Source organism: Neolamprologus multifasciatus, chromosome 3, assembly GCF_963576455.1.
Source record: "Neolamprologus multifasciatus chromosome 3, fNeoMul1.2, whole genome shotgun sequence".
Lineage (NCBI taxonomy): Eukaryota > Metazoa > Chordata > Actinopteri > Cichliformes > Cichlidae > Neolamprologus > Neolamprologus multifasciatus.
Window position 1 is genome coordinate 38,826,725 of NC_140441.1, and position 12,342 is coordinate 38,839,066.

The window sequence follows — 12,342 nt, forward strand, 5'->3', positions numbered from 1 at the left end:
AGCTCCAGGGATCTGTTGAAGATGCGGTTAAAGATGGGAGCCAGCTGTTCAGCACAGGTTTTGAGGCAGAAGGGTGAGACACCGTCTGGTCCGGGGGCTTTCCTGGGCTTCTGTTTCTGAAATAGTCGGCTCACATCCTCAGTGTGTATTCTGAGTTTCAGGGAGGAGGAAAGCGGGCTGAGAGGTGTGATGGAGGTCGTTGAGTCTGGATTGGAGAGGGTGGTGGTGGTTGTTGAGTCTGGAATGGGGAGGGTGGGGGTGGTTGTTGAGTCTGGAATGGGGAGGGTGGGGGTGGTCTTTGAGATTGGATTGGGAAGGGGGGAAGGGAGGAGGGGTGCGAGGTGTGTTCGGGGTCAATGTCTGAAGCAATGTCTCAGGGGAGAGGAGGGTGAAGCGTGAGAGTCTGTCCGTCTCAAACCTGCAGTAGAATGTATTTAACTCGTTGGCCAGGCCTTTGTTTGCTTCAACAGTGGGTGGGAGGCATCTGTAGCAGGTGATTTCCTGCAGGCCCCTCCACACTGACGCAGGGTCTTTGGCTGAGAGCCGTTCTTCCAGCTTCTGGGAGTAGATCCTTTTAGCTGCTTTGATCTCCTTGGTCAGTGTCCTCCTGGCTTGCTTGTAAAGGGCCCTGTCACCACTTCTGTAGGCGTCCTTTTTGGCCTTACGAAGATGTTGGGGTTCAGGAGTGAACCATGGTTTATTGTTGTTGTATGTGCAAAAGGACTTTGTTGGCACACACACATCTTCACAAAAACTGATGTATGATGTCACAGTGTCCGTCCATTTTTTCAGACGCAGCTTTAAAAACAGTCCAATTAGTGCAGTCAAAACAGTCCTGTTTATAACAATAAAACTATATCCTGAAAAATAAATAGCTTAGCTATCAGTGCAGGTGATTCTAAGTGACATAGTATTGTGCAACTGAATAAAAGAAAGTAGCAGCATATGATAGGGAGATGAAACAAACATTGGGTGTTATTGCACGGTCTGAATGGGAACAGAATAATTTTTGTTATTAATCCCCAGGAAAATCACCTACAGAGCGAGGTAGAGTTTTACAGTCTTACTGCCACCGGTGCAAAGGATTTTCTGTGGCGGTCAGTTCTGCGTTTCAATATCCTAGTACAATTAGTACAATTGGTACTTGACTATACTAATTGGTCAAGAAACTGTTTTCTTAATAAAATGCATTATAACTGTGAACTATCAGTATTTCCCAATGCTTTCCCTCTAACTGTTTTTTCTCTCCTCAGACCTACATCATACTGCAGATATGTCACTTAACTCCACCTCCGACAATGTTATGGACGACAGCTGCTTTCTAAACTCATACAAATTTATTCCTTTCAATACAATGAGAATCATCTTCCTCCTGGCCTTCTCTGCCTTCGTCTTTTATGTTGGTCACCAAAGATGGCGGCAGCAGCGCTCCTTTAAAACAGCAAGCCACTCTGACATCTTCACCTACCACATGGTTGCCATGGAGCTGATCTGGGTTTTGGGGTGTTTGGTCATGTATTATGGTGCATACACTAATCACTTAGTGAGTGAGATAGTAGGATCATACGCTTCTACCATTGCTTATTATGGAGATATATTTTTCCACGTCCTGACCTGTGTAGAGCGTTATCTGGCTGTTGTTCATCCCATCACCTACATGAGTCTAAGAAATGCTCGTGGGGTCAGGATCAGAAACATCACCATCGGCTGTGCTTGGCTGCTGAGCTTTGGACTGATGGGTGTTGTACTCTTATTACCTCCTAACTACCAATCTGCCCCAACGTTCTGCCTTTTGGTTCCCTCCATAATAATCATATCTTTCTGCAGCCTCTCTGTTCTCCTTGTTCTGATTCGCCCAGGGCCAGGGGAAGGAGGTAGGGAAAAGGAAAAGGTTGACCAATCAAAGCTGAGAGCTTTCTACACTGTCACAGCTATAACCTGTGCTGTGTGGCTATGGTTTTTTGGGTGGCTTGTATCAAATGCTCTCAAATCACTTCTGGTGAGCAGCACTGTCAAGTGTTCAGTGTTAATGTTTCTTATCTGGTTTAACTTGCCCAGCAGTTTGGTGTTACCTCTGCTGTATCTGCATAGGGCAGGAAAACTGTCATGTTGCTGTTATACCAACAAACAAAGACAAGGATTGAATACAGGTGTCATAGTCCTGGGTCTGTGACCCAGTGATTTGAATAGTTTTATTTATTTCCCTGATGTTATTGCTGCCTGTATTTTAGTTTTGTTAATTCTAGGTCCCAGGTTTTGATCTCTTTGCCCTCCATGATTCTCTGTGTTCCCTCTGTTCCAGTGTAGTCAGGTCTCTTTGTAAAACCCGCGTCTCTGAGTCTGTGTCTTTGTGTGTGTGTTGAGTTTCCTGTTTTACTTTGAAGGTCCATGTCGGATGCCAGTGTGTTCAGTTTATGTTTCCCCGCTCTCGTCAGCTCTGATTTCTCCCAGGTGTGTTCCCCTCCTGTCTCCCATTCCTGATTGCTCCCCTGTGTTCATAAACCCTGTGTTTTCCTTGCTCTCTGTCGTGTCGTTAACGTCTGCTCACACTCGGCCTTCACTGTGTGTTATGTCTGCCTGCTTGTCTGCCTGTCCAGTTTAGCCAGTTTTCTGTTTTGCCTGGAACCAGTAATAAAGCTCCATGAGTCCTGCTCTTGGGTCCACCATTCCTGTCTGCCTTCACACAGCCATGACAATAGGATTGAATACAGCAGAGATTATAGATCTACATGATTTGAAAAAGTATAGTATACTAAAACATTTGGAACAGTTTCAGTTGTGTTACTATAATAACAAAAATAACTGGTGGTTTAATGTCCCTTTGTAGGCTTTTGATTCTGTCCTGTGTCCTAAAGATGATGATGATCAAATTTATTTTCATGACTTTATTGATATTTTTAAAAAACTTGTCTTTTGGAGAGTTTCAAACTAAGGACACAAAGACTTGCTCAGCATTTGTCCACACTGATGAAGTTTGGTGTAACTATGTTTACGTCAGATCTCATCAATGTGCCAATGTGTATTTTTAAAGCAGGGGAATGGTGGATGTAACACAGAATAAATGACATGTTTTTCAAAAGTATACATTTCAAACAAAACTTTAATAGCCATCCAAATGGCAGCAGAAATTGATTTATTGTTTATACAATGCATGTTTTTACTTTCTGTGTATATAAACAATTTATTAGATAAAAAGACAGCATAATTTTTTTATTTTATTAACCTTTTACAGAATTAGTGAGGTGTAGTTCCAAAACATTTCTCTTCACATTCTGGCTTTGTAATATAGCAAATTATTTGTGTATGTTTGTGATACTATGTAAATATTATAATATTTGTTACTGACCTTGTTGATTAGGTTTACTGGCAAGTTCAAAAGTATGTACCTGAGACATGCAGCATCTTCATTTTGCTAGTTAAACTTCATTACATCATCAGTACATTCTTGATTTATATTTATGTTAGTAAAAATGTGTAGGAATCAGCCTATAGTTGTCATTATGTTTAAGTAATGCACAAAATAATGTGCACTGTGGTCCTTGGGCTGTGCATAATTTCAATTTTATCATACTTTATTGTAATGAACAGACCACTTGATAAGCTTTATGAAAATAAATATTTCAGAGATGCAGTCTCTGTCATATTGTCAATCATTCTAGCTGCATTTGTAAAAAAAAAAATGGATACATTTTATTGACACATTTTCAGCAGTTCATTATACATTAATGTAACATGTGTATATTGATATTTTAAACGGTGTTAGAGAGTAGAATTACACTTAGTACAAAGTAATTCAATGCATCTTTAGGTTTTGTGTTCAATTCTAGGCTGATGTCTAATGTAAAATCAGATAAAGTCAGGTAATCAGCAAAAAATAACAACATTTAAAAAGTAAAAGAAAAACTTGTGTTTTTAAAGTCGATTCATTTTTGGCAATTATGCTTTGATACACAACTTAATAAGGAGTCAAATAAACTGAGATGCTCTAGTACTTAAATACTCAAAAAAGTCAGTTTATTAAAGATATGACTACCACTGTATCTAGGGATGCACCGATACCGATACTGGTATCGGGTATCGGGGTCGATACTGTAAAATGTGTGTGTACTCATACTCGTAAAAGTTAACCGATACCATGAACCGATACCAACTTATTTCATTAATCAGAGGGTGGCTTGTCATTTCTGTTGTAGTTTTTTAGATTGGCCACTAGGGGGCCAATTATTATTTTATTTATTTTATAATTTTTTATATTTTATTATTTATTTAATAATAATTATTTTGTTTGTTTGTTTACAACATGGACACTCTGCAATAATTTAAAAGTTTATTTTATTCTCAAACCTAATTTGTATTTATTTTATTCCAAACAGAAGTGTTTATTTATTATTCTGAAAGCTCGAGACAGTGCCAATAGTTCAGTGATATTTTGTAAAATTACAATGTGGACACTCTGCAATAATTTAACAGAAGTGCTTATTTTTCACTTGAAATTTTTTTGTGGTCATTTTTATTAAGATTTTATTTTTTATCGGCAGGGAATATAATAAAACTTGTCTTCCAATTAATTGTATTTGTGCGTGTGTGTGTGTGTGTGGTAGAAGTATCGGTTTTTGTACTCTGTATCGGCAAGTACTCAGATCCAAGTATCGGTATCGTATCGGTTTGAAAAAATTGGTATCGTTGCATCCCTAACTGTATCTGTGAGAAAACTGCAAGGTTTAAATGATTAAGTGTTGAATGTTATAAACAGTTTGCAGTTGTTCAAAAAAAATGAGAATATCAGAGTAGACATATTTAACACTGGTTAATTAATATGATACAGAATGGGTAAGACATTTTACTCTCCAATACAATTATGTAAACCTTTGACATTTTCTAACATTTGTGACTATAGTATATATATCAGATGGGAAATGGACTGGTTCATATATAGCGCTTTTCTACTCTCCTGGAGTACTCAAAGCACTCTATACAACACGCTGCATTCACCCCATACACACCCATTCACACAAGCACATATCTATACGGTGAGTGCTTTTCTAACTATCATTAATATGCATTCATACTCTGATGGATGCATCAGAGAGCAAGTCAGGGTTAGTATCTTGCTGCACAGCAAGAAGGTCCTGAGTTCAATTCCACCATCAGGCCGGGGTCTTTCTGTGTGGAGTTTGCATGTTCCCCCATGTTTGCATGGGTTCCCTCCGGGTACTCTGGCTTCCTTCCACCGTCCAAAGACATGCAGTTTGTGGGGATGGGTTAATTGGTTAGTCTAAATTGCGCATAGGTGTGAAAGAGCCTCCTCTGCTTGGGTACAGGTGGCCGTGATGTTCCCCTCTCCCCATAGAAGGCTGTCTATCTGGGCTTGGAGAACTTGGAGACAGAAAAAGAAAACTTCCATAAGACTGTTTCAGACAGAGAAGTGATCGATAAATTCCCATGAACGGTCGGAGATCCAGCGTTCCTTGAAGCTGCCCTGTCGGCGACCAATCTTCGATTCTGCTGCACTGACCACAGCCTCTTTTAGCTCATCCCAGAGTGTAGCTGATTTGGGTGACTGTGACAACTGGCGGGGCATCACGTTACAGTCGGTACCCAGGAAAGTGTTTTGCCATGAACGATGGCTTTTGGAGTGGCCGGTCGTGCGTCGAGCAAATCTTCACCCTCTGCATGATCATTGAACAAACATTGGAATACCAAAGGAAGATTTCTATTAATTTCATTCACTTTTGACAGCGTCCACCAGCTGACTCTATGGGCTATCGTACGCCACTATAGAGTCCCTCAGCTGTTTGTAGATGCTTCTCTACTCCAACTCCCATTGCTGCGTCCGGACGGATGACAGCTGCACAGATTTCTTCAAGATCAATACTGGCGTCGAACAAGGATGCGTGCTATCCCCCTTCCTCTTCCTGTTGGTAACTGACTACATCATGCGATGATCAGTTGGCATCGGTGTCTCCTGGCACGAAGCGCATAATCTCACTGATTTGGACTTTGCGGATGACATCGCCCTGCTGGGCTCAACTCAGGAAGACCTCCAAAAGTTGACCGCGACCTGGCAGAGGAAGGCGACCACAGTCGGATTAAGAATCAGCGCCAAGGTACTCAGAGTTGGCTATGCACATGCCCGCGTTTGTCACGGCTCAGTGGCACGAGGTAAATGGGATAGACACAAGTGCAGTCCGGGATATGTGAGGGGAAGAACGGAAATCAGACACACTCCAAAGAATCTCTCTCCTCTCTCCACAACTGGGTAACACAAATCCACACACTCGTCCACAGGATGACAGGCAGGCAGGGAAAGGTCCGGGGAAGTACACAGAAACTAGAGTTAACGACGAACAGACGGAAACAACTTCACAGAATTTGACTCACTAACGACTGAGCGACTGACGCTGATTGCTCAACGATCCAGCGACGAGTAACACAGATAGGCAGCAGATGTGTAGATGTCAGTTGCGTGGGCCAGGGGCGGGAGCCCATAATGAGCACTGGGGTGAGAGAGAGAAAGAGAGGGAGAGAGCAAAAACAACAAAACACATGTTGCCTAATACAGGATCAGCTGGTGAGGCACAGGGACCATGACAAACTTAAGGTAAACTAGACAGCTCTAGAATGCAGCAGAGCAGCTGTGTCAGTGGGGAGGTGGAAACTGGGCCGGGAAAAATACTACGCCCCACTCCAGGAGCCAACTCTGAAGACAGGAAAAAAACAGGCAAGTTTTCACACAGGATCTGTGAAAACTTACCGGTGTCACTCTTTGTCTGGTCCCTCAACTAGGACCAATTTTCCATGCCCGCAGACAACATAGCCCCTGGGATCCCACCTGTGGTGGAGGGGTTTTTGTGTCCCAGGTAGCAATTCGCAGTGGGGCTATTAATGTTGTATCAGCTATTTCAACCTACAGATGAAAAATGCCCGAGGCGAAGCAGTCAAAAGTCTGGCTGTACTTCACAGCAAAAGATGCAAACTCAGCAACCTGCAACAAGTGCTTTAAGCTGATACTGTGCAAAGGAGGTAACACCTCGAATCTGATAAAACACCTGGAGGCGCATAGTGCATTTTTTTAAGCCAAGAAATGCATACATAATACAAGAAATGAAGCCCAACAATCATGTTTTACAGTCCTGTGGTCTCAGCCTCAGATGCTCAACTAATCAAAGTGATGTCATGACAAAAATGAATGACCAACAAAACATTTTTCTCTTTCATTTCTGTCTGTATGCCACGTTTCTCGCGGTTAGTATCATGGTTGCTAGGCAACCTGAACAGTGCGACGAAGGCTAGATCGTCCCATTTCACACGCCTCTCACTTCTGCACTTCTCGTACTTATAGTACGCACCGTACATAGTGCGCGTACTTCAAGCGTGCAGACCCTGAATTGGGACACAGCCTCTGTCTCTCTTTCTCTCTTTGCCCAGGACGCAGCTGGATCGACATTTAAGATATTAAGATGTTATATAAGTTAGGGAAGAAATGTGTCGTGCGGGTTGGCTTTTTTGTGTCTTTGCACTGCTTTCTAGGGAATGGAAAGGTCCTATGACATGGTTGTCCTTACTGTGGTTTTGAGTACAGTGGGCAGCAGTACGGTGTGCCGCTGCTAATGATCAGGGTGCGCCTCTGGGCCTCAGAAGTGCATTTGTTTGTTTGTTTGATCTTCCACTTTCATTAGAAACATAAGACTGAGTTGTGACCATTTTTCCTTTTTGTTCTTATTTATAAAGCGGCGTTGCCGTCTCTTTGTGTTAAGAGAATTCATAATAAAACCATAATATCTCCCCTGTTTGGCTTCCTTCTCATTCTTTTTAGGTCTGTTTGTTATTGTTCCCCACACCTTCCCCCAGGCCTCATTCATGGGGCTGTTACACTCACCCTTTTATTCAATTATGTATTCAAAAGAAAATGATCAAATGTTCATATGAACTCCTTGTGATAACTCTTGACGGATGCTAGATTTCTGGAAAAGCACATCAACATTTCACACCCAAAGAAGAATGCCAGAAATTCAGATGCAGGTTTGTTTGTTTCTGCAATTTCAGGGCACAGTAATCCAGGCTGGTGAGCTTGTCGTCAATGAAACTTGGTGTACGTTATTCCGCTAATGGTGAAAAGAGTTTCCAAGCATCCACATTTACATACATATCCCATTTAAAACATCCTTCTGCTTCCATGTGTTGTTTCTTCAAGCACATAAGCCAAGAGAATTATAGTGAATGAAAGTGGTCAGTCCACTTTAGGTCTGATTGGGTAAAAAAGCAATGAACTATGGTGTTAATTTGATTCACATATGGTTCAAGCTGAGGGCAAATCACACTGTAATGCAGAAACGGAGAGAGAGGGATGAGGATTGGTTGGGAAAGCAGATAAACACGGAGAGTCAAGAAAGATTGTAAATTTAAGCTTCTAACTCTTGACTGTTTTCCTTCATACTTTGTCATTTTGCCTTTGTCTCCGTCTTAAGATTGAAGTACATATAAGTGTTACCAGGTAGATTAAATTTAATTAACAAATGTGGGTCATAGTACCTCAAACTGTTGCTCTTCTCGCTACCAGTAAATAAAGCCCTTTATGGATATTGGGAAAACTGTATTTCCATGGTTAGTGGGTGTGCAATGCCTTTTAATTTATCTTTTTAGGCATTTATGGAGTCACAAAATCTTGCAGTTACTTGACCAAGTCTTATGTATGAGTTTCCCTCTGAATGAACCAGCCAGTGATCTGCTTTTATTGGCAATAAATTGGAGCTGAGGGGTCTTGGTTACTATTTGCAAACACGCCATAGGACATAACAAATTTGGTCAGAGAAAAAATGAAATTATTTTTTCAAATAATTTGACACTTTCTTTTTATATTTTAATTTCAGGAATTTTATCTAATCACAAGGAACAGCACAGAGAGCACCAGGCACCAATGACCACAACTGAAAAATGATATGTAAGAAGTTCCAAAAACTGCAGTTCCTCCAGTGGCCACTTGAGCCTGTCTTCATATGTGAGATAAATTACCATCTTATTCCATTAAAAAGCCTGCTATGAAATATATGATTGGTCTTTGTAGCTAATTTCTCCCTTTATAACCACTAGAAGATAGAGAACATTTGGCAAACACGGCAATTTGGCCGTTCGATGGTATAAAGTAAGAAATATCTCCTGTCTGGTTTATACTGGCAGCAGATGTCTGATATGTTTCACCTGCTCTGAACCAAGGCAATGAATTGGACTTGGATGTTTGTGCCACTGGTCCCTTTCAAAGTGTTTGTAAGGTAAGTTACAAATAATATGACTTTTTGTGAGGAGCCCCAAAACTTGTCAGTTTTGGCTAGCTGACTGACAATAATCCAGGCTAGTGAGCTTGTGGTCAGTGAATCTTGGCCAGTGTTGGGGAGTAACGGAATACATGTACCGCCGTTACGTATTTAAAATACAAAATATGAGTAACTGTATTCCGTTACAGTTACCGTTTAAAAAGGTGGTATTTAGAATACAGTTACTTTGTTGAAATAAATGGATTACACGGCGGTACTTTCCTGTTTCATATTGTGGCGGGTCAGGACTGTTTGGGTTTTGTTTGACAGCTACGTTCTGTTGTTCCAGGCGCAGCGTTACGGTTGCCATGGTTACAGGGTGACGCTCTCTCTCTCTGCGTGTTTCCTGGGTGAGAGAGGCCTTTTTGTTGTTGTTGTGCTAAGCTAATAGGCAGAATGCTACCGGTATAGCTCTAAAGAATGTACCATCATAGGCAGTGTAGTCCGTGCTGCAGGGAGAATGGACTGCCATACACGTTATGTGTCTGTGAGTGAGGGAGGGAGAAAAAGGAAAAGTACGAGCTGTCATCGAGCAAAAACAGGAGCTGGAAGCATGTAAATATAATAATAACCACTGCAGCCAAGAAGAGTGCCTGACGAGCCCAGTTGTAAGTAAGCTATTAAGACTCGACTGTACACCGTGTTCGTGTTTTCCTCCAAAAACAATAAGTTCTGTTGGAGCAGCCTTTCAACGCCTCTCTCTGTCTCTCACTAGCAAAGTTGACCCACACAACAAAGTAAAGCTAGTTTTCGGCTACGAGCAGACACAGAACCCACCGTATTAGCCAGAGGTCCCTTTACTACGGTTCGGAGCCGCGGACCTTCAGTAACAGTAATAAATCACAGCAATAGTACATTCATGTAGTTGTAAACAGCATGATAATATATTAAGTAATCCAAAGTATTCAGAATACGTTACTCTCATTGAGTAACGTAACAGAATACATTTTAGGGCATGTATTCTGTATTCTGTAATGGAATACATTTTAAAAGTAACCTTCCCAACACTGATCTTGGCATATGTTATTCCATTATATCCAGTGAAACAGACTATTCAGCTTTGTTTGTTATAAAAGTTATTATTCGGTGTTACTTGGATCTGATTGTGTTAATTGGTAATGTAGCTATAATCACACTGAGAGCAGGTCCTCAGATGTCTGTCGGCACACAAAGCAGAGATCTGCGCAAGAGCAAATGCCAACAACAGAGCGAGAAGGGCTGTTATTGTGTGTGTGTGTATGTGGATAATTGTTACGACCCCCTCTGCTAGGTGACAGGGAGTAGCAACATACTTAAGTCCTCACACGAGTAACTAAGTGAAATAAAGGATGTATTGCAAAATTCAAACAGAAAGCACACGGGGCTGCGTTCTGTAGACCACTGGGTATATAATCAGCACACAATTAACCAACACATACGGGAGTGGAAAAACTAAAGCTAACTAAGGCTAACCTCATGAGCAGTATCAACCATAATTTTCTCCTCAAAATACAACATCAGAATAGAGGCACACAAATAATGCCATAGGCCTTAAAGCTACCGAGGTCTCAGAGTGAGGATCGAAGATTGTGGGTTGATATTGGTGGTGGCAATATAAACTCCACCTCTCTCTGAAACTGGATAGTAGATTTCCTTTCAGATAGGCCTCAGTACATCTGAATCGGCAGCAACACCTCTAACACCATCAGACTTAGCACAGGAGCTCCTCAGGGCTGTGTTTACAGCCCACTGTTGTTCACTCTCCTGACACGACTGCACTGCTCTACACAGCTCTAACCACATCATCAAGCTCTCCAATGACACAACCATGGTTGGACTCATCAGCAGCAACGACGAGTTGGCGTACAGAGCTGGCGTTCTGGTGCAGCGAGAACAACCTGCCACTGAATGTGGACAAAACCAAGGAGATGGTCGTTGACTTTTTTTTTGGCTGTTAGTGTGGTGTATCGAGACGCTTGAAGCAGGTGACCAAAGTCAGCGACCTCAGCCAGCTACAACGCATAAGCTGATTGTTAAAGCAGCTACCAAGAAAATTGGAACATCTCTACCTCTGCTACAGGACATCTTCCACAAGCACTACAAGGACTCCTGCATTGTGCTTGACCCCTCATTTGGACTCTTTTCTCTCCTTCCATAAGGGTTCATTTAAACCACTCCAAGGTGACTTTAAGCATCTAACTGTAAATTGTATTTAAAAATGTTATTGATCCTTTTCCCCCATTCCAAAAGTGTATATTTATTTTCTAATTTATTGTTTGTTCTTTTGCACTACTGTAACTGGAGCCTCGTCATCTCATCTCTCTATACTGTATATAGCGAAAATGACAATAAAGTTTACTTTCACTTTGAAATATCTTCTGGACTATTTCTGCCCCATTAATCCATTGAAATTAAAAAAAAATTAATTCCCTTCTATGCAGTGAAAATCACTCTCCTCCTCACGCTATGTGTCCTCATCTTTTTCCACCTCCTGACCTGTGTAGAGCATTATTTGTCTGCTGTTCACCCTACAACAGACACCTACATGAGTCTAAGAAGTGCTCGTGGGGTCAGGATCAGAAACATCACTATTGGCTATGTTTGGCTGCTGAGCTCAGGAATGACATGTGTTACAATTTTAATACCTGCTAACTACAGATTTTCCACTTTCTGTATTTTGGCTCCCTCCATAATAATCATAACTTTCTGCAGCCTCTCTTTTCTGTATGTTTTTGTGGCAGCCCTAATAGACATGCTCAGCTCTTATAGTTATGTCAACCTCTGAAAAGGCATTCATCTTTGTTTGAAAAAAATGGAAAACAGACCAAATGATTTGACTTCCAAAAGTTTTCATGTCGTATATAGAGCAATGGCTGCTGGCTATGCAAATGACAGCACAAATCAACTTTTTTGTTTGTACAATGCTTGTTTGTGCTTTGTATGTGTTTACATATGTTGTCCAGTTGTACTTGGCAGGATGTTTTAAGGTGCATGCTCATATAAGGCCTGGCAGGCAGTAATCATTCAGTTAATCTCTGTAGTATTCATAAGT

At 41.4% G+C, this 12,342-nt stretch overlaps 1 protein-coding gene across 1 annotated transcript; it reads left to right on the forward strand.

The window, feature by feature from the left end:
* Window positions 1-686: 686 nt before the first annotated feature.
* Window positions 687-2,737, forward strand: LOC146523089 (uncharacterized). Its single transcript, XM_085145714.1, has one exon. It carries the CDS (start codon window positions 1,274-1,276, stop codon window positions 2,171-2,173), a length of 900 nt encoding a protein of 299 aa, XP_085001840.1. The 5' UTR covers window positions 687-1,273; the 3' UTR covers window positions 2,174-2,737.
* Window positions 2,738-12,342: the final 9,605 nt, after the last annotated feature.